The sequence below is a fragment of the Nothobranchius furzeri genome, chromosome 8, assembly GCF_043380555.1.
Source record: "Nothobranchius furzeri strain GRZ-AD chromosome 8, NfurGRZ-RIMD1, whole genome shotgun sequence".
NCBI classification, from domain to species: Eukaryota; Metazoa; Chordata; class Actinopteri; order Cyprinodontiformes; family Nothobranchiidae; genus Nothobranchius; species Nothobranchius furzeri.
In genome coordinates, this window is record NC_091748.1 from 39179721 (window position 1) to 39201506 (window position 21786).

A 21786-nucleotide genomic window follows, 5' to 3' on the forward strand; every position below is an offset into this window, starting at 1 on the left:
TCTGGCTCCGCTCAGACCTCCAGGCCCAGAAGATTGAACTCCGTTGGTGTTTTTTCCGTGACTGTGGAACTCTCGCTGCCGAATCGGACACGCGTGTTTTGTTCCTCTGCATCCCTCTGGGAGATCCCCTTATAGCCCCCGCCACCGGGCCCCTGATCCCACCTCTGGTGGGGCTGCAGCTGGAGGTGGGGGCTCTGCTTAGCTTTGGGACTGTTGTGTGTGTTTGGACCTGCAGTGTGGATGTGATGAGAAATGAAGAGCTGCAGCTCTTCCACTAAAACCCAATAAGACCCTCCGTCTCTGGTGTGTTCAGCTCCAGCTCTTTCAGTTGTGTGTGAAAATGTGTTTGTTGGCATCCTCGCGTGTTTTAGATGAAAACATTTCACTCGGTTGCTCAAGAATTTAAATTTTATTACAGTTCTGAACCTAAAATAACATTAGAACAGTCCATAAACAGGCGTCCAATGGCATGAAGCCGTGCCAGCGCTGTAAATGTCAGCTGATGTCACTTCCTACCAGACACAAAAATGTATAATTGGTAAAGTATCACAGAGGAGGCAAAATAATAGATATAAATATATTTTAATCTTACATTTTTGTTTGATTTTTGATTGTTTATTACCCCTGAATAAAAAGTTATGTTTTATACATCCAGATAAAAGCTGATTGGCACCGTACGAGTGTCCAAAAGTAACATGCAAAGAATTAAAAGTGTTTAATTGACGTGATTTAAGGCAGTAAATATATTTATAAAACTTCATTTTCCTGGCCGAATTCCTGATTGTTGGGAGAGGAAACAGGATTTAGTTTCATATAGAGATAAAAGATAGGGAGCGTGCGTGTGTGTGTGTGTGTGCGTGCGTGCGTGTGTGTGTGTGCGTGCGTGCGTGCGTGCGTGTGTGTGTGCGTGCGTGCGTGTGTGTGTGTGTGAGAGAGAGAGAGAGAGGCGCACCTTCACAGCACTTTTGCTTCTGAGTGAGGATGAATTCACGCGTCTAAAAAACAAAACCAGCAAAGAAAAAAAGAATCACCAGAATTAAACATCACCACTTCCCTCCCTCGGTCTGCTTCCACTTGTCGTTCCCACTCTTCCCATCGTCATTCCTTCATGTTCGTTCTGACCAGTGAGCTCCTCCAAATCTAAAGCTGGAAAAACATTCCACCTTTATCCAGGTTGGGACAGAACGAGCGGTGGACTGATGGGTCAGGACTTCATCTTCACACAGGTGGGACGAAGATGCAGCTGAGCTGAACCGGTTCAACCCTCGCCTACGGATAGAGCTGCTTCCCACTGGGAGGAGGTCCTAGGATGGATCCCTCTAGAGGACATATCCCACTGGGAGGAGGTCCTAGGATGGATCCCTCTAGAGGACATATCCCACTGGGAGGAGGTCCTAGGATGGATCCCTCTAGAGGACATATCCCACTGGGAGGAGGTCCTAGGATGGATCCCTCTAGAGGACATATCCCACTGGGAGGAGGTCCTAGGATGGATCCCTCTAGAGGACATATCCCACTGGGAGGAGGTCCTAGGATGGATCCCTCTAGAGGACATATCCCACTGGGAGGAGGTCCTAGCTGCCTCCCTCTAGAGGACATATCCCACTGGGAGGAGGTCCTAGGATGGATCCCTCTAGAGGACATATCCCACTGGGAGGAGGTCCTAGGATGGATCCCTCTAGAGGACATATCCCACTGGGAGGAGGTCCTAGCTGCCTCCCTCTAGAGGACATATCCCACTGGGAGGAGGTCCTAGGATGGATCCCTCTAGAGGACATATCCCACTGGGAGGAGGTCCTAGGATGGATCCCTCTAGAGGACATATCCCACTGGGAGGAGGTCCTAGGATGGATCCCTCTAGAGGACATATCCCACTGGGAGGAGGTCCTAGGATGGATCCCTCTAGAGGACATATCCCACTGGGAGGAGGTCCTAGGATGGATCCCTCTAGAGGACATATCCCACTGGGAGGAGGTCCTAGGATGGATCCCTCTAGAGGACATATCCCACTGGGAGGAGGTCCTAGGATGGATCCCTCTAGAGGACATATCCCACTGGGAGGAGGTCCTAGGATGGATCCCTCTAGAGGACATATCCCACTGGGAGGAGGTCCTAGGATGGATCCCTCTAGAGGACATATCCCACTGGGAGGAGGTCCTAGGATGGATCCCTCTAGAGGACATATCCCACTGGGAGGAGGTCCTAGGATGGATCCCTCTAGAGGACATATCCCACTGGGAGGAGGTCCTAGGATGGATCCAGAACTCCTTCCTGGCCTGGGAACACCTTGTGATCCTCCGAGAGGATTAGGAGGGTGTCCCTGGGGAGAGGGACGTCTGGATTTTCCTGGTGGACCTGATCCATCTTCAGCCTGACTTTGGAAGGATTGCTGCAGATGGATGGATGAATCTGCTGCCTTTAAACAGCTCTAATCTAACAAAACTTTACTTTACAAATCATGACTAGCCTGCTGTTGCTCTTGGACCATTACATTCTGTTAGGCAAGTGTAATAAACGGTTTATAAACGACAGTAGCTGTAAACATGTTTTAGATTAAAGCTGTTCAGATGCTTAGATGGTCAGATATGAACTGTTCAGGAACGTTCTCCACCATGAAGACCACTTTGACTTGATCCGCACACACACACTCTTTTAAAACAAACCTTGTGTCTTAATGAAAGGACGCTTCAGCTCCGCTAGCTAGACCCGGACGGAGACCAGACATCGGCACTAGCCCACAGAAACAGTCTGGATCTCTTTGGTTTCTTCTCTGCGCGTGACTGGTGAAAGGTGCTACCTACTGACAGTTAGTGTGTGTGACTGGCACCATTTGAACATGCATAGGGACTTTGCTGCATTGTTATGAATGCTTCCTGAAGTGAGAGGCACGTTAAAGGACAGTTTCTGCTCCTGAACAAGGGGATGCATGAAGACCTCGGCAGCACCAGCGCATTGCTTTTTGTTTCTGCAGTTCAGTGGTGGACAGGATTTCTGTCCTCGTTGTCTTTAGGTATGTCGCAGGGGTGCTGGGCGGCTCACGGGGGGGGGGGGGGGGGGGGGGGGGGGTCCTGGTTGCAAATCCTCGTCCAGTTCTTCACAGATCTTCACTTTCCACCAGGCCTCCTGGCGGCAGAGGGCTGGAGTCGGGGAAGAAGGCCGCCTTCACGTCCAGCCCCCTCTCTGTCAGCGCGGCGTAGCGGCTGGTGGAGGGACGCACCTTCTTGGGCTTGGGGAGGTTTGGCTGCTGCCACTGAGCTGGAGATGAGACAAGGAGGACTGAGTACAGGGACCAACCACTCTGAAGGAGTTGGAGTCGCCGAGGAGTTTGGGCCTACCGTGAACATCGAGGCGTGCAGTGCTGGACACGATGCCGGCTTCGTTCTTGGCAGAAACCGTGTACCAGCCAGCGTCTTCCTTCAGAGCTGGCTGAATTATCATACACAGGTAACCACAGTTGTCCTGGTGCATGCTGGGAGGTGCAGTTTATTGTAGTTATTATTGCTGCTTTAGAGGCTAGGGTGGGGATGTGACTGAGAGTAGATTCATCTACCTGATTCTGTCTGTGTTGTGTGTGAAGGACTCGTTCTCCCTCTTCCAGAAGATCTGAGGGTGAGGAACGCCGGTGACGCGACACTCCAGCCTCACAGGGTGACCCTCAGCGACGCTTGTGTTCTGCAGCTTCTCGATGAACGAGGGAACCTTATGCATCTCTTTGGCTGTGGGCGGAGAGTTTATTACTGAGCTGCACCGTGAAACCGAATCATTCATGTGTGTGTGTGTGTGTGTGTGTGTGTGTGTGTACCTGCAACAATGAGCTCCAGGTTGAAGGAGTTCTGGCCGGCTCTGTTGCTGGCGATGCAGGTGTAGATGCCCGCGTCGCGGCTCGTCACGGGCTCGATGACCAGTGAGTGCACGCCGTTCTCCCTCACCAGCATCTTGTGAGCGGAGTCGGGGCGGATGGTCTGTCCGTTCAGCTGCCAGACGAGGTCGGGCGTGGGAAGACCACTCACCTGCAGGTGGTTGGGAAAAAAATGTGTGAGTTCTTGTTCAGCTGGTTTGTGTGTGTGTGTGTGTGTGTGTTTGTGTGTGTGTGTTTACTGGGATTCTGAACACAGCAGTATTTGGGTAATCTTCCTGCATGAGAGTAACCTACACAGGGGAGAAACCCTACACCTGCCCTGCAAGGCCCACATGCTCCGATCACAAGTCCGACAGAATTCCCAGAAATTCCAAGGGAACAGCAGATATGTTTAAGGATTTGGAGTCTTTCACAGATGGAAAGTTCAGAAAGAGACAGATGAGCTGTAAATAAATGTTGTTAAACGTCTGTCGGACAGACTAATGCAGGTTGTGTTAACTGCAAGGACGAGAGGTGACGACGGAGCGGAAGGAAAACGATACATGAGCCGCACGTGTACAGCGCCTCTCAGAGTCAGGACTCCAAAGGGCTTTACACTACAGTGTGTCATTCACCCATTCACACACACACTGGTGGGGATGAGCTACCATGTAGCCACAGCTGCCCTGGGGCTGCCGAGCACAGGCGCCACCGGTCCCTCTGACCACCACCAGCAGGCAAGGGGGGTTAAGTGTCTTGCCCAAGGACACAACAGCAGAATTCTCTGTCCGGAGCCGGGATCGAACCTGCAACCTTCCGATTACTGGACAACCGGCTCTACCTGTTGAGCTGCTGCTGCCCCGACGTGCCAAATCAGCACAAATGTAAGTAAATGTGGAAACCTGATCCCTGAGAAACGACACCTCTGAGTTTTCCGCCTGCTGCGAGTCATTTAGATCAACACGACAACCCGGAGAAGCATCGTCTCTACTGTTGTTCTCTCTCCACGAAGAAGCTGGAATGCTGAGAACTGGGAACTTTTTCTGTGGCAGCGCTGACTCGGCCTCCCTCTAGACGCTGAGTAAAGGGCGGATCTGAAACGGTTTCTGCATCACTGAGACTAACCTCTTGGTTTGGGCTTTTCCTCCAGTTATTTTAGAGCGATCCACTCTCTTTGCTTTATTACAGGCAGCGGCGTGGTGGGGCCATGCATCCATCCAGGCATCACACACACTACTTTACATTAAACTCTATATTTTGTAAGGTTTATTTTTCCATGTTTCATGGCTTATCCAGAGTTGGGTCTCCTCTACTGCTTCTGCAGCAGAGCTGTGTGTGTTCTCTTTACCTTACAGTCCATTCGGCACAAGCGTCCCTCCTGGACGATGAGGTCACCAGGTGCCTGCAGGAAGTGGGGGCGGAAGTGACGCTCCTGGATTTTGTCATTCTCGTCTCCGCTGTCTCTAGACCTGGACCTGGATCTGGCAGAAGGATTTAAAACATTTAATTATGAGACGTACATTTGTACTTTTCTATTTTAAATGAGTCACTATTGATCAGCATCAAATCCACACTTTAGTTTTTATGCAAGTCCGACATGTCATCGTTTATATTTTTGTCTAAAAATAAAAGTTCCCATGCTGACCACCGTTCACCTCGTGTCAGTGACCAGCAGCAGCCTCCACTGCAGCTCCGGTGTTTCTAACTGGTTTCTACATCAACAGTGACATCAGCTAAGGATGGGAATGAAAAGGAGTGAGAGACCGACTGTTAACACAGCGTGTAGGCCTCATCTGCTCAGGGCACGGTCACCCAGATGACAGCTTACAGGTGGGTTTATGACCTTCAGAGCATCAGAGATGATTCGTCAACAAATGCACACCAAGGTCATCGGAGCAATGTCAGCCAGAGCAAAGCCAGCAGGTGTTCCCCGTCATCACCTTTAATTCCTCAAACCAACCAGCAAGGCAAACATTTCTGAAAATCTCTCGCAGCCTTCTCCGTTTGGATCTGTCAGCAGCACCAAAACCTGACAACTCACCGGCGCATTTGTCCGGGTGCCATTCGGGGGCTGCGGCCGCGCTGGTTCACCGCCTGGACCATCATCCTGCCGGTGCAGCTCACCCTGCCCTGGGACGGAGGGACACAGGGGTGGTGATGACACAAGAGGAGGAGATCAGATGTGACCGATAAAGCTGGAAAGTGCTGTTAAACAAACTGTTGAACACAAACTTTTGACCTTTCTGAGGGTGGAAGTGACTTCCTGCTTCATTCAACGCCTTCTTCCTGTTCAGGCTGGTGGCCGTTATCTCAGTACGTGTTCTGTTCTGCTGCAGGCAGTGTGTGTGTGTGTGTGTACATTTTCATTATCCCCGCCTGTTAGCAGGTGGGTGATGGTGTATTTGAGTGTTTGGTAGCCAAACATCTCAGGGACCACAAAGCGGGTTTTAACAAAACTCTCGTACAATTATTATTGGATATTCATCTAAAACTGATTCACTTCTGGAGTCAGTCCAGTTAAAAATCCACCTGGAGCTGGGTTAGAAATGGCAAAACATCAATGAGTGTCAGTTTTACACGTATTAAGCTAAAATCTGGTGTGTTCCTAGTTTAGAGAGAGGTGGGTGGTCATTCTTTTGAACAGTGTAACCCTCTCAGGCTCAAAATGAGTTTCGATAAAAGGACGAACAACAAAGTCCTTCAGGGGAACTTCTGAGTTAAAGCATGCTCATGAAACACGCGTGTGGAGTAACCAGGTGGGTGGGTTTAACGGTGCTAATCTGCAACGCCTGCCTCCAGAGGGTTAAGCAATTTAATATTTCTCATTCTTCTTACATCAGGATTGGCTGCCAAGATGGTGTAATTGCCGTCGTCATCCAGCGATGCTGCTGCAGTGTGCAGAAAGCAGGTACCATCCGGGTCTCGGCTGATCCTGTAGTGCTCGCTCCTCTTGGAGATCTGCTTTCCATCTTTAAACCAGTAAACCTGTGGTGCAACACACACAGAAACATGCTCAGGTTTAAGTCCTCCTTTTCATGTGGAAACGGTGTGCAAGTGAAAAATGTCTCCATCATAACTATTGTAACTGTTACAGCCCTGACCCAGAGAAGGGTAGAACGCCCTCTCCGGGTCAGGGATGAGGTCCTGGCCCAAGTGGAGGAGTTCATGTATCTCAGGGTCTTGTTCACAAGTGAGGGAAAGATGGAGCGTGAGATCGACAGGTGGATTGGTGCTGCATCTGCAGTGATGCGGGCGTTGTACCGGTCTGTCGTGGTGAAGAGAGAGCTGAGCCAGAAGGCGACGCTCTCGATTTACCGGTCATCTACGTTCCTACCCTCACCTGTGGTCACGAGCTTTGGGTAGTGACTGAAAGAATAAGACCAGCTGAAATGAGTTTTCTCCACACTGTGTCTGAGTCCCTTAGAGATAGGGTGAGAAGCTCAATCATCCAGGAGGGGCTTGAAGTAGACCTGCTGCTCCTTCACACCAGTTGAGGTCAAATCAAAGCTTTATTTATAAAGCGCCTTCCGCAACCCTGTCAGGAAGCCCAAGGCGCTGAACATGGTACAGTACAAAGTTAAAGAAAGAGAATAAATCAGAAAATAAAAGCAATTCAAATTACAAAAAAGGTGAAACATTCTAGTAGAAGACAACTGTGTAAATCAAGGGAAAAAGTGAACCAATGAAAACTGTGAGATAAAATCAACAGATGCCTGAGGTGGCTCAGGCATCTGATTAGGATGCCTCCTAACGCCTCCCCGCTGAGGTTTTCTGGTCAAGTCCAACCAGGAGGAGACGCTGGAGGGGCTATGTCTCTCGGCTGGCCTGGGAACGCTTTGGGATTCCCCTGGAGGAGTTGGCCCAAGTAGCCGGGGAGAGGGAAGTCTGGGCCTCCCGGCTTAGGCGGCTGTCCCTGTGACCTGACTGAGCGGCTGAAAATGGATGGATGGATGTTACGGCTCTTTTTTTTACCTTTTTCTACTCTTGGCCCGCCATCAAGGTGCCATTAACGTGTTCAGAGCAAGTCCACATGGCCTTTCATCACACACACACACACACACGCACACACCAGCAGCTTGCTAGGCTAAGGTTCAGACACCTGTGAGTACTCCAGACATGGTTCTTGTGTGAGGTTGCCACCGACTCACCTTGGGTTTGGGGTCTCCTCTGACCTCGCAGGAGAAGGTGACTGGCATGCCTTCAAACACTTTGTAGTGTTTGAGCTTCTGGTCAAAGGAGGGCGCCACGCCTCGCCCGGCTGAGTCTTCGTCATGTTGAACGTCATCATCGGACTCCTCCACCGGAGAACGCTCCAGCCGGAACTCGATCTCACTGATCAGACGCTGCTCAAAGCTGGACACTTTGTATTCCTGAAAGCCAGAGAGAGAACCGACGGCAGGTTGGAAGGAGGGCAAAGGTCAGGAGGAAAGGGGCTGTGCGGTCACTTGGGTCCTGATTGTAAAGTATTACATTCATGGGCAGACATGCTTTTATAGAATTTAGCTTCAGATGGAAATACATTTTTACTATTAAAGCTAAATCCGTGCAGTTATGTCTGAAACTGTAAATGTGATCAATCTGACGTAATGACAAATGTAATTAGCCACTATAACGAAGGCAAGGTGATTCTAAACGTGCATTTGTAACGCTATTATTTAGATTTATCTTTCAAAGTTGGATTTTTAAAATTAAGTTTCCAGCTTAAATGGGATAAAAGTCTTCACCTTGCTGTTGAGTTGTGTAGAGGAGGAAGATGCAGCACACTGCAGCTGTTTTAATGTATTACTTGACAATCATAACCCCTGCAGATCACTCATTCATGGTGAACACATTAAAGAGCATGCAGAAAGTGGTCAGTAAACCCGGTGAGCCCTGTGACCTCATGAACCCTCACTGTCACCCAAATGATCACATTTCCTCCAATTCCCAAGTTCTCGTCTGCCCATATGAGCCGCTCCTCCATCCAACCCTCTCCATCAGTCTCTCACCGCCCTGCGGGGGCAGCGGCGGGGAACATCTGCAGAACAGCTCAGCGCGATGACACACCACACCGATAATGACAGGCCTCGGGCACAGCTGCAGAGCTGGCGTTGGTCCTCCTGAACCAACTCAGACGAGTCTCCGAGGCAGCGTTACGGTGCAGAACAACAGCATGCTTCAGCGTTGGATGTGGGCTTCTGAAGCCTGTGAGGAGTGCACGTCTGACGGTTCACTCCAATGTGAGATTTTTGTGACAGCGTGAATTTTTAAAAGAGCATCTCAAGGAAATGGTTAAAGAAAACCTTTTGAGGATAAAGATCTTCATCAGCTGACCGTTCTTCCTGGTGGGAAGGAAGAAGAGTTTTTGGTTGAGTGTGTTGGTGAAGTCAAAGGTTTGTGCTCAGACCTGTAAGCACCTGAGTTCCTCTCCTACCTGTGGATTAAACATGTGTTTGTGCTTTCTTATCGCTACAAAGGTAGACTTTTGTAAGATTTCTAGCTAGCTCTGATCTCGTTTCTATCCCAGAACCAGCTTTAGGGAGAGCTGCTGTCCTCGTGAGCTTCCACAGAGCTGGTCGTTGGCTCAGAATAAGACAAACAAGCGCGTTAGCTCCATGCTACCTCCAGCAGTTTGTATAAACAGAGCTTTTTATGGAGGACTCCACGGTGTTTACACCCCACTTTCCTAGCGCGCTCTTTGGCTGTGTTTACAGCCGCTTGGGGTGGGGTGGCGGAAAGCTGGGGATCATGAGATAGGAATGACATCAGCAACGTGTCAGAGGGCAGAAGGGGGAGGGGTTTGTGTCATACAGTGTACGCGCAACAGATGTGGACATGTGGGTGAATGTTTCCATGCCTGTGGGACTTTTAGATGTGTGTGTGTCATTCCCCTCCAGGGCCCAGATGCACACACACACACACACACACACACACACACACACACACACACACACACACACACACACACACACACACACACACAGTCCCAGTGTTGTACGTTGTTTCCTGCACTCAGGTGACGTGCCAGCTCGTCTCCTGATCGTGTCTCAGGTTGCTACCACAATGATGTCACTTTTATCTGAGTTGATTAAGATTTGACTTCTTGGGGGGTACGTGTGTGTGTGCATGCGAGTGTGTGTGTGTGTGTGTGTGTGTGTCCTGAAGCAGAGCCACCATACCTGTGTGACAGGCTCCTCCTCTGTTTCCTGTGTGTTTAAGACTGTGGCAGCGTTGTCAGCTCCCAGCAGTCTGCGAGCCATCTTCTCCTCATAGGTTAACCTCTGGAAGCAGGATTAATGAGTTGAGTGCAGGTTAGTGTGGTCAGTCACACACACACACACACACACACACACACACACACGCCATTTTCTTAGTGCTGCTTTTAGGCTTCGTGTGAAAACATTTTGACATTATTTCTAAAACTTGTTTAAGAACACTTAGATGAATCCGAGTGGTTAATTGTTCTCATGTTAATTTGTTAACACACACACACACACACACGCACGCACGCACGCACGCACACACACACACACCTGTTGCCCATTGCTTATGCGCTCTTCTTTGAAGCGCAGCTTTCTCTCCAGATCCTGGATGACAGCGTCCTTCGAGCCCTGGATGTCTGAGTCGGAAACGATCCGCGGCGTCTTGGTGACTGAGGACTTCCTCGGGAAAGCTTTGCTGAAAAAAACCCAAAACAAAACAAAAAAATAACCACAAAGGTTTTGGCATCTCTGCAGTGCACACCCTCTCTTCTTCCTTCCTGCTGCTCTCTGGTACTCCCCCTTGCTTATCTAGACTCGTCCAGTTATTGCATTCCTCATGGTGTCTTCTTATCTGTGTGTGAGTGCTGCAGGAATGCCAGGGCGAGATGGGGAGTGCAATCGCGAGCAAGAGGCTGATGAAAAATAGCTGGCAAAGAGCTGGAGGTGGAATGCTCATGACGGAGAGAAAGAAATGAGCTTCTCCCCCAGAGGACGCCGTCAGAAGGGGTTATCTACAGATCCCTATCAGCTATTCTAGACGCTCCCTGGAGTGATGGATTCTGACAGAGGAGCACCAGCTGACTGACTGATCTTTAGCTTTGAGGTCGTGGGTTTTCTTGACCCTAACACCTTCACAACACTTTTCTCCTCTGGGTGTGGGATCAGGGCTGCTCTAGTTGAGACTTTTTTTCTGTAAATGTGCTGCACAAAAATGTAAACATGCCCTTTTCCTGCCGTCCCACTACCGTGCAGGTAAATTCACTCAGGTCACAAGCTGTGAGTGTAACCGTGTTAGCGAGGGTCACTCACACAGTCCCATTTCCCTTCGGTAGGCCCAGGCTGTTGATCGCCAGGCTGCCGGGGGTAGGAGGTGTGGAGGGCAGAACCGAGGACAAAAAGCTGGAGGCAGGAGATGGAGGCACAGAGGAGAATGGCGAGGATACATCTGAGAGGGCGGGGGACATGGAGAGAGGTGGAGGGGGCGGAGGGGGAGGAGGGGGGAAATCCTGGGTAGGACCTATTGGAGAAGACACGTTGCTGGAGCCGAGGAAGGGTGGAGGTGGAGGCGGGAATGAAGGAGAGCTCGGAGACTCCACGCTGCCCGCCTTGGTGAAAGGAGGCAGGGCGACCCTGCTGAAGGGCTTGTGGGAGGTGGGAGGAGAAATGGGGGAGGACAGGCTGGACCCAGAAGAACCGGAGGAGTGCGTGATGTAGGCGGCCCCGCCAGGGCTTTGAGCAGCAATGAACTGCTTGGGCCGGGCGTAGTTAAAGGTGCTGGCCTGCATGGCTGTGCTGTTCTCCAGCTCCTGGAAGGAGGGAGGAGGGGGAAGAGGAGGAGACGGTGGAGCAGGCGGAGGTAGTTCCTCAAGTGGTTGCTGAGGAGGAGGCGGGAGGTCCTGCTTCTGCTGCTCCTGCTGCTGTTGCCAGTTGGCCGCCTCCTGCTGCTCCAACAGAATCTGGTCCTGCAGCTGCTTCAGTTGGGAGGCGTTCCTGTGAGGAAGAGGAGGCACGGATCAGAACATCCGACCTGACAACAAAAAATCAATCAATCCTTACAGATTAATATTAGACAGGGAGGGGCTGGGTCAAACCAAACCGAGCATCGCTGAGCTCCAGTGGTCTGACTGGGATCCGCTAACAGCAGCAAACTGTTTTTTCTCCACTTTGAAGGTGAAAACCCATCAGGCCAGAGGCTTGCTGGGAGGAAACCAGCAGCCTGGGCTGATAGTTTATCAGCATCCAGCTTTTAACAGAAACATGTTCAGAAGCTGCTGACAGCAGATCAAACAGGCTGCAGGCCGCATTTGCCCCTTAAAGGTCAGCGCTGCAGTCACAGCCAGGCAGCCGGGACTAAAGATGAAAACACTCCAAGAGAAGCTAAACAGGCTAAACCACCTCAAAAACCAACACGTCATGACTTGTTTCTTCTTACAGAAATTCACGCCCAAAAGACCCCAGAACATCTAAGGTGCTGCAGGCCTGGATTGGTTAGGGTTAAGGTCAAAGGTCACGGTTTAACAGAGACAGGGGAGCATAACTTCTGCTAGCTAACAGAACCCACAAAAGCCTGCATCACGTTGTGAGAGAACAAGTCAAACCCTCCAGTGGGGCTGAGATGAAACACGGGACACATTTCTTCCACATACGAGACTCATCAGCATGCTACTGTCGTCCGCTAGCGGTTGTATCCTCTGAGGGTGCCACGACTGATTATTAAACGTAGGGGTCCATTTCGTTTTCACATAGAACCTGGCTGGTTTGAGTAGATATTCCTCCTTAAAGGTTAAACGAGGAACCAAACACCAGAGCAGCATCTAGTGTGTGGAGGTTGTAGTTGCACAAGGTTTCCAACCGCGGGGACGTCAGGTTCACTGCCAACCCAGGAAGTGACCAGCCAGCACCGGGTCCGGTGATGAAGCGTACAGGGAGAGAACTCATTTCTACCAATAAGTTTGTTTTATAACATTATTTAATGTCAAAGCCTGCCGAGTCTGCCGTTCCCCAGTGCCGGCCTTGCTGTGCCAAGCAGACTTTTTAACGCAATGGTGCCCTCTACTGGCTGGTAGATGTAAACATAAACCCGGCGTCGTGCCCATCACAACAACACTGTACCATCATCCTGCCCACCCCTAAACGCCCGTAAAGGCATCGTTTTTTTAGATTATAGCTTTTTGTCGAATTGTTCCTCATTCAGCCTTTAATGGAAGAAATCAACTGAAACCAGCATCTTGTGTTAAGTCAGTTTATCTTTGGCACTGAAATTTACTGACATTTTAAAAGAAAATACATGATAAATGTAAAAGGGAACAAATGTTTTATCAGAGCGTTGCAGCTATGAAGCATAAAAGAATGATTCACGCGTTCAGGTGTGGGTCCTTCACAACGTAAACAAATCTGAATCGTCGGCGTGTCTTTTGTAAGAAACGGGTCATGATGATGAATTTTGGATTTAGTCACAGAGTGAGCTGAAAGGCTGGCGCGTGTTTCCTTCTTCCGGTCTACTCTGTTGCATTCGTGTTCATATAAATGTTCTGTAAACCTCTGAAATCCACGGCCAGACTCTAGTCTCCCATGAAAAACCATCTTTCACTACTCTACTGTAGATTTTTCTGGTCTGCATACATCCGTGGTAGTTGTAAACGAATTTCCCAACCTGCTCTGACACTTTAGTATTCATCTGACTAGTAGGAGCAGAACGGGTCTGTCTAAAAGGAAAATGAGTCTTGAGCTAAAAAAATCCTGCAGCCCGACTCAAATAAACATTATTTTGAACATTAAAGCACAAAAACCTTTTAAAAGACCATCTAAAATGAAATTCTGAACTAGTAAAATGTGTGTAATGTGGACTCTTTAGAAAAGGATGTCAGTGGAAACCACAGGATACAAGTGAAGATGTGGGTTTTTCATGGAAAGCTATAAATCTGGATGAGTCTACAGCGGTGTGTGTTGTCTTATAGACTGCTGAGATCTTCACTGTTCACATTATACTGTACATCCCAGCGGTGCACGCTGGTCTGCAGTCCACCAAGTTCACAAACCCAAATCTTTTCCAGATGTTGAGTAATCAGTGAGGCGCTTCAGCAATCTTTTATATGTCAGAGCGGACCCCGTTTCAACCCGCCTCCAGGTTCTGTTGCCAGCAGCAACAAGACCATTAATCTGTTTTAGACGGTCATTTTGATTTTATTCTCACTTCCAGAACAGACGGTTTCTAATCCGAGCAGCCTCTCCAGCTTGTCCCCACGTGGAGTACTCCTCCCCGACAATCAGTTCAATATGTCTGCCTCTGTGTGCATTTTCCTTTACACTCCCCACAGGTCTCCGTCTCAAGCCTCCACCAAAAGAGTTCTTTTTCAGGAATGGTTTGGCAGCTGACGACGGCTCGCAGCGCTCCGCTCCGCGGCAGTTTGATTCCTTTTTTGGCTTTGTTCTGGGAGCGTCAGGCAGAAGCACCCTGCCCGCCCGTCTGCTCCAGCAAAAAGGAAACTCACTGAATATCCTCACAGCTTCTTCCTCTCTGCCCTCCATGCTCAGCAGGAACAGCTTCAAAGGCCTGTCATCGCGTGCTTCTGACACCTTCTTGTGTCTCAGCTCTTGTTGGAGATTTTGAGGAAATAAAAGAAGAAACAAAAGTAGATGCAACTCATGTCTCTGCAGTTGTTTTCTTGCAACCATTAAAAGCACTGATTAACTTCCACCATTCTTCCAGAGTACCATTAATCCAGTTCAACACATCAGATTGGCTTCTAGCCCTCGTAAAAACATTTGCTCCTTGTTTTTCTGTGCATGAAAAGGACCTCTTGTGTCATTTCCATCTGATTCATGATCCACTTCAGGATTTGGATGAACCAAAGACTAAAAGCCTTCCAGACTTTGTGGCTTCAGCTGAATGCTGCGACCGCAAAAAATAAACGTTTTCTGCAACGTTGTGAATAAGAAAAGAAAGTGTGAGACTTCCATCGTCTTCATGGCAGAACAGGGTTCAAGTAGAAGGAACGTTTTCTTCTGTCGTCATGCCAACGGCTCTGTTTTGCTGTTTAGATCTGAGCCAACTGGCCCACAAAGCGCTCCGCTCCACAGAGCAAACCCTCCAGCTCCAACTGTAGGACTGAATTAATCTTCCATTGTCCCTTTCTTCTTTTCCTCTTTTCTGCCTCCACTCCTGGTGATGTAAACAAGCAAAGCCTTCAGGTCTTTCCTTTTTCATCATTAAAGACACTCTTTAAGATGTAAATTCTTTATTTAGGAGAAGAAAGGAAGAAAAGGCTAAGATAAATGCAGTCTGGAGGAAATTTGTCTCTGGAGTTTCTGAAAGCACAATAAACAGACCTCAGAGCAGCCTGACAGGAACATAATTGAAGGAGTGTTTTACAGCCCTGTGAAGTTTCACTCTGCCTAACAGTGAGATGTGCCAGATGCACTCGCTCTTCACCAGCATGCTGCTTTAATAAACCCAGACTTCAGCGTTGTAAATGTACCAGAATACCAGAGTACCAGAGTACCAGAGTACCAGATTACCAGAATACCAGAATACCAGAATACCAGAGTACCAGAGTACCAGAATACCAGAATAACAGAATACCAGAATACCAGAGTACCAGAATACCAGAGTACCAGAGTACCAGAATACCAGAATACCAGAGTACCAGAGTACCAGAGTACCAGAGTACCAGAATACCAGAGTACCAGAGTACCAGAGTACCAGAGTACCAGAATACCAGAGTACCAGAATACCAGAATACCAGAGTACCAGAGTACCAGAGTACCAGAGTACCAGAATACCAGAGTACCAGAATACCAGAATACCAGAGTACCAGAGTACCAGAGTACCAGAATACCAGAATACCAGAGTACCAGAATACCAGAGTACCAGAGTACCAGAATACCAGAATACCAGAATACCAGAGTACCAGAGTACCAGAATACCAGAATACCAGAATACCAGAATACCAGAGTACCAGAGTACCAGAATACCAGAGTACCAGAATACCAGAGTACCAGAATACCAGAATACCAGAGTACCAGAGTACCAGAATACCAGAATACCAGAGTACCAGAATACCAGAATACCAGAGTACCAGAATACCAGAGTACCAGAATACCAGAATACCAGAATACCAGAGTACCAGAGTACCAGAGTACCAGAGTACCAGAGTACCAGAATACCAGAGTACCAGAATACCAGAATACCAGAGTACCAGAATACCAGAATACAAGAGTACCAGAATACCAGAGTACCAGAATACCAGAATACCAGAGTACCAGAATACCAGAGTACCAGAGTACCAGAATACCAGAGTACCAGAATACCAGAATACCAGAGTACCAGAATACCAGAGTACCAGAATACCAGAATACCAGAGTACCAGAATACCAGAGTACCAGAGTACCAGAATACCAGAGTACCAGAATACCAGAATACCAGAATACCAGAGTACCAGAATACCAGAGTACCAGAATACCAGAATACCAGAGTACCAGAATACCAGAGTACCAGAATACCAGAATACCAGAGTACCAGAATACCAGAGTACCAGAGTACCAGAATACCAGAGTACCAGAATACCAGAATACCAGAGTACCAGAATACCAGAATACCAGAATACCAGAGTACCAGAATACCAGAGTACCAGAATACCAGAATACCAGAGTACCAGAATACCAGAGTACCAGAGTACCAGAGTACCAGAATACCAGAGTACCAGAATACCAGAGTACCAGAATACCAGAGTACCAGAGTACCAGAGTACCAGAGTACCAGAATACCAGAATACCAGAATACCAGAGTACCAGAGTACCAGAGTACCAGAGTACCAGAATACCAGAGTACCAGAATACCAGAATACCAGAGTACCAGAATACCAGAATACCAGAATACCAGAGTACCAGAATACCAGAGTACCAGAATACCAGAATACCAGAATACCAGAGTACCAGAATACCAGAGTACCAGAGTACCAGAATACCAGAGTACCAGAATACCAGAATACCAGAGTACCAGAGTACCAGAGTACCAGAATACCAGAATACCAGAGTACCAGAATACCAGAATACCAGAATACCAGAGTACCAGAATACCAGAATACCAGAGTACCAGAATACCAGAGTACCAGAATACCAGAATACCAGAGTACCAGAATACCAGAGTACCAGAATACCAGAATACCAGAATACCAGAGTACCAGAGTACCAGAATACCAGAATACCAGAGTACCAGAATACCAGAGTACCAGAGTACCAGAATACCAGAGTACCAGAATACCAGAATACCAGAGTACCAGAGTACCAGAGTACCAGAATACCAGAATACCAGAGTACCAGAATACCAGAATACCAGAATACCAGAGTACCAGAATACCAGAATACCAGAGTACCAGAGTACCAGAATACCAGAGTACCAGAGTACCAGAATACCAGAATACCAGAGTACCAGAGTACCAGAGTACCAGAGTACCAGAATACCAGAGTACCAGAATACCAGAATACCAGAGTACCAGAATACCAGAGTACCAGAATACCAGAATACCAGAATACCAGAGTACCAGAATACCAGAGTACCAGAATACCAGAATACCAGAATACCAGAGTACCAGAGTACCAGAGTACCAGAGTACCAGAATACCAGAGTACCAGAATACCAGAATACCAGAGTACCAGAATACCAGAATACCAGAATACCAGAGTACCAGAATACCAGAGTACCAGAGTACCAGAGTACCAGAGTACCAGAATACCAGAGTACCAGAATACCAGAGTACCAGAATACCAGAGTACCAGAGTACCAGAGTACCAGAGTACCAGAGTACCAGAATACCAGAATACCAGAGTACCAGAATACCAGAGTACCAGAGTACCAGAATACCAGAATACCAGAGTATCAGAATACCAGAGTACCAGAATACCAGAATACCAGAATACCAGAGTACCAGAATACCAGAATACCAGAGTACCAGAGTACCAGAATACCAGAGTACCAGAGTACCAGAATACCAGAATACCAGAGTACCAGAGTACCAGAGTACCAGAGTACCAGAATACCAGAGTACCAGAATACCAGAATACCAGAGTACCAGAATACCAGAGTACCAGAATACCAGAATACCAGAATACCAGAATACCAGAGTACCAGAATACCAGAGTACCAGAATACCAGAATACCAGAATACCAGAGTACCAGAATACCAGAGTACCAGAATACCAGAATACCAGAGTACCAGAGTACCAGAGTACCAGAATACCAGAGTACCAGAATACCAGAGTACCAGAATACCAGAATACCAGAATACCAGAGTACCAGAATACCAGAGTACCAGAGTACCAGAATACCAGAGTACCAGAATACCAGAATACCAGAATACCAGAGTACCAGAATACCAGAGTACCAGAATACCAGAATACCAGAGTACCAGAATACCAGAATACCAGAGTACCAGAATACCAGAGTACCAGAGTAGGAGAGTACCAGAATACCAGAGTACCAGAATACCAGAATACCAGAGTACCAGAGTACCAGAGTACCAGAATACCAGAGTACCAGAATACCAGAATACCAGAGTACCAGAATACCAGAGTACCAGAATACCAGAGTACCAGAATACCAGAATACCAGAATACCAGAGTACCAGAATACCAGAGTACCAGAATACCAGAATACCAGAGTACCAGAATACCAGAATACCAGAATACCAGAGTACCAGAATACCAGAGTACCAGAGTACCAGAGTACCAGAATACCAGAGTACCAGAATACCAGAATACCAGAGTACCAGAATACCAGAATACCAGAATACCAGAGTACCAGAATACCAGAGTACCAGAGTACCAGAATACCAGAATACCAGAGTACCAGAATACCAGAATACCAGAGTACCAGAATACCAGAATACCAGAATACCAGAGTACCAGAATACCAGAGTACCAGAGTACCAGAGTACCAGAATACCAGAGTACCAGAATACCAGAGTACCAGAATACCAGAGTACCATCCTCATTCCAATCTCCAAACAGGCCAGGAGCCATCTTTATCTGCCGTCCACCTCCTAAGCTCTGCAGCTGGCTGTAAACGACAGAGTCGCTTTATTAGGCTCGCTAGCTGATGACAGGAAGTATGCAGGAAATTGTTGAGTGTACATCGGCCGTAATGAGGGGTTTCCTTCTGTAAACAACAACATGAGGACAATGATTCTCTAGGAGAGTCTGCTTGTGAGCGTTCTGGTTGTGCTTGGAGATTCACCTCCCTGTGGTGTGGTTTCAGGTGTGTGTTTGCGCTACACCTCAGAGTGGCTGTTGCTACAAACACCTCTGTGTCTTGCTGACAACTTGACCTTTGCCCTTTTGGTAATTTTTAACTCTGAAAACTGAAATCTAGCTTCAGTATCGCAACAACAGCACAAAAACAACACGCGAGGTCATTCTGGAGTTTGGCCCAGAGGCAAGTTCACGAAAATAGAGATGAAATCATGAAGGTTGGAACGCAAAAATAGTGTGTATACAGCTTAAACACACACACACACACACACACACACACACACACACACACACACACACCTACTGGTTACCTCGTGACTGTTGCATCACTGCTGCAGTGTGTCAGTAAACGCTTGTGAAAAGCTTTTGAGCAGAAGACGTCCGTTAACCTCGACAAAGTGACGGATCAGTCTGACAAACTCTCAGTAATCAGTCTGATCCTGCATGTTTAAACGTCTCCTCTGATGACGTCTAATGTCTCTGCGTCATCTTTCTAAAAACGTGTCACCTTAAGGTCATACCAACCCAGAATACTAAACTCTGTGGTCTTTATGGTAACACTGCTTTATGGCAAAAACAAAAACCATAATAATCATGATTATATTCTGTCAATAATAACACATTTTTCCAGGTAAACATTATGATTGTCCAGGCACCGATTTACATCATTCGAGCTATTGAGACGTAAGTAAATCTAACAAGGACATAAATGATGAGACCAACATTACATGTATTGCTCTAGACTCAATATAGATTACTATGTAACACAGGCTGAATTATTTCACCAAAGTAATTTATTAATGTTCAGACAATCAACTAATCAAACTTCATTTAGCTGATCAGGGAAAACATTGGCAGACCTGTGGGGTGTCAGTGCATAACTAAATTAGTTTTTCAGGAGTGTTTACAAAGTTTGTGGGATTAATTTTGAAAACATTCTAGACATGTTTCTAGGGTGTGTCATACACTGCCTGTGTGTGTTGCCCTCATTCTGCCACAGTTCCATGCACTGGGCAGGGTGGAGGTGAACTTCTATCCTTTAAAATGGGACAAAGCTATCTTAATCATGGTCTTTTTGTTGATGGAGCTGTTTTTGCAATAGTTTGAAGCTGAAATACATTTTTAAAAATATTTTCATCGATTGTGATGGTTGTATTAATGTTTAGTAAAAACAAACTCCAAACTAATGTATATAATAACTGAAGGAATGCAGGAGGGAGGAACTGGTGCTTACAGGCTTGTGTGATGCTGCTGATATCTTCTACCAGCTTTGTTCTTCTGGCTTTAACTTATTCCCAGCCTCACTCCTTCCCCGGTGCAGCCATCCTTTCTTGCCCTCCTCCTCCTCGTTCTTTGTGCCTCTAATTGCACACACACCACATAAAATAGAAGCAGACTGTTTTCTTACCCCCCTCTCTCTAAAGCGTAGCACAGAGCGTTTTTCTTGCTCCAGCCACACCAACAGCTCACGGCTCTTCCAATCCCCCACTTTCCCCCTGCCCTACTTTCCTTCTTTCTTTCCTCTCCTCTCCTCTTACACCGTTACCTTCCTCTCTTCACTCAGACTTGACTCATATTTCAAATCTGAGTGAAAAAGGTGCTTTTGTCACTGCATTCAGTAACACCTTCATCCATCTCCTCCCCACTCCTCTCCCTCTGTCCCAGGGAAATTCCTCTTTCTTTGACTTTTTCTCTATGCAACAGGAATGCTGAAGACATTCTTCTTTGGACTGGAGTGGGAAAGACATCACCATCAAATGGGATTAGCAGCAGGAGTGGAAGGAGAAAAGGAAGAGATGCAAAAAAAGGTGAAGAAACCAGTCAGGAGAAGAGTCAGAGCCACAAGCTTTTTCGCTTAAGAGACCCTATTGTGTTAACTAATCCATCCGACTCCAGCGAGACGCTCGCAGACAAACCAACCCAACCCAAACACACAAACACATGTTTATCACAAGGCTGGGGGGGGGAACTAACAAACTAACTCTGGTAAAGTCCCAGAGAGGGACGCATCTGCCCTCAGCAGCATTAGAGCCTCAGACAAATGAATCAAACTCAGCATTCTCTGTCCTCCCCTCTAAAATAAATAAAACAACCCATTCTGTAAGCTTCAAATGCAAGAAAACATCCTAAAATCCACATTCTACCTGATTTTTTGGCTTTTTAAATAGAACTTGTGACTAAAAACCCAGAAAATCTAGGAAAGTTGAGCAAAAGTTTCATAAAAGTGAAAGAATGCCATTCCTTTAAGCATTATTGCTCATGTTTGCTCCAGAAAACTCTCAGCTGATTAAAGAAATCAAGTGTTTTTCTTTTTTACCTTTGGAGTTGTGATGTTTGGTGCTGATTAATCCCTGCAGAGACGCGAGCTGTGTGCCAGTGTCAGGTACCAGCAGCCTATATAGCTGTGGGCAGCCAGACAGTGACAGAGGCAGCCGCTTTCCCTCTCCTCCTGCATGAGTCAGTCTGTCTGAGAGCTCCTCCCCTTCACAATAAGAGCCGGTCACTTCCAAAATAAGAGTTTAGGCTACGATAATTTGGAAGCTTTTCTCTTTCAAATTAAAACCAAAGCAGTTTATGAACTGGATGTGAAGTGAGGCAAAATATGCAGAAATTTTATTCATTTTTGAAAGAATTTAAAACTTGATTGTAAAAAAAAACACCCTCTGGAGGTTTTTGAATAGAATAGAATAGAATAGAATAGAATAGAATACTTTATTGATCCCACAGTGGGGAAATTCA

General features: G+C 47.3%; 3 protein-coding genes across 7 annotated transcripts in view; 2 read left to right on the plus strand and 1 right to left on the minus strand.

Annotated features, from left to right (window-relative positions):
- Window positions 1-469: 469 nt before the first annotated feature.
- On the plus strand, window positions 470-2956 carry LOC139071501 (uncharacterized). The gene is made up of 5 exons (XM_070554000.1): window positions 470-488; window positions 1126-1226; window positions 1299-1571; window positions 1616-1705; window positions 1750-2956. The coding sequence occupies exons 1-5, from the start codon at window positions 470-472 to the stop codon at window positions 2308-2310; spliced, it is 1044 nt and encodes a 347-aa protein (XP_070410101.1). The 3' UTR covers window positions 2311-2956.
- Window positions 2931-21786, minus strand: part of palld (palladin, cytoskeletal associated protein) — a 111916-nt gene continuing 93060 nt past the window's right edge. For 3 of the 5 annotated variants that reach the window (XM_070554015.1, XM_054734868.2, XM_054734867.2), the window contains exons 11-22: window positions 11110-11790; window positions 10351-10495; window positions 9997-10098; window positions 9121-9159; window positions 7987-8208; window positions 6674-6823; window positions 5880-5968; window positions 5187-5319; window positions 3803-4010; window positions 3551-3716; window positions 3336-3469; window positions 2931-3255 (exon numbers count right to left, since the gene is read on the minus strand). In XM_070554015.1, the coding sequence (XP_070410116.1) occupies window positions 3095-3255; window positions 3336-3469; window positions 3551-3716; window positions 3803-4010; window positions 5187-5319; window positions 5880-5968; window positions 6674-6823; window positions 7987-8208; window positions 9121-9159; window positions 9997-10098; window positions 10351-10495; window positions 11110-11790 (2230 nt within the window). In that variant the 3' untranslated portion in view covers window positions 2931-3094. Of the gene's footprint in view, window positions 3256-3335; window positions 3470-3550; window positions 3717-3802; window positions 4011-5186; window positions 5320-5879; window positions 5969-6673; window positions 6824-7986; window positions 8209-9120; window positions 9160-9996; window positions 10099-10350; window positions 10496-11109; window positions 11791-21364; window positions 21492-21786 lie in introns of those variants that run through there. The other 2 variants (XM_054734869.2, XM_015975634.3) reach the window with 2 other exon arrangements.
- Window positions 14768-18966, plus strand: LOC139071486 (uncharacterized). The gene is made up of 12 exons (XM_070553986.1): window positions 14768-14786; window positions 14842-14902; window positions 15162-15490; window positions 15586-15826; window positions 15874-16082; window positions 16122-16514; window positions 16546-16890; window positions 16930-17538; window positions 17578-17754; window positions 17882-18058; window positions 18106-18250; window positions 18306-18966. The coding sequence occupies exons 1-12, from the start codon at window positions 14768-14770 to the stop codon at window positions 18841-18843; spliced, it is 3243 nt and encodes a 1080-aa protein (XP_070410087.1). The 3' UTR covers window positions 18844-18966.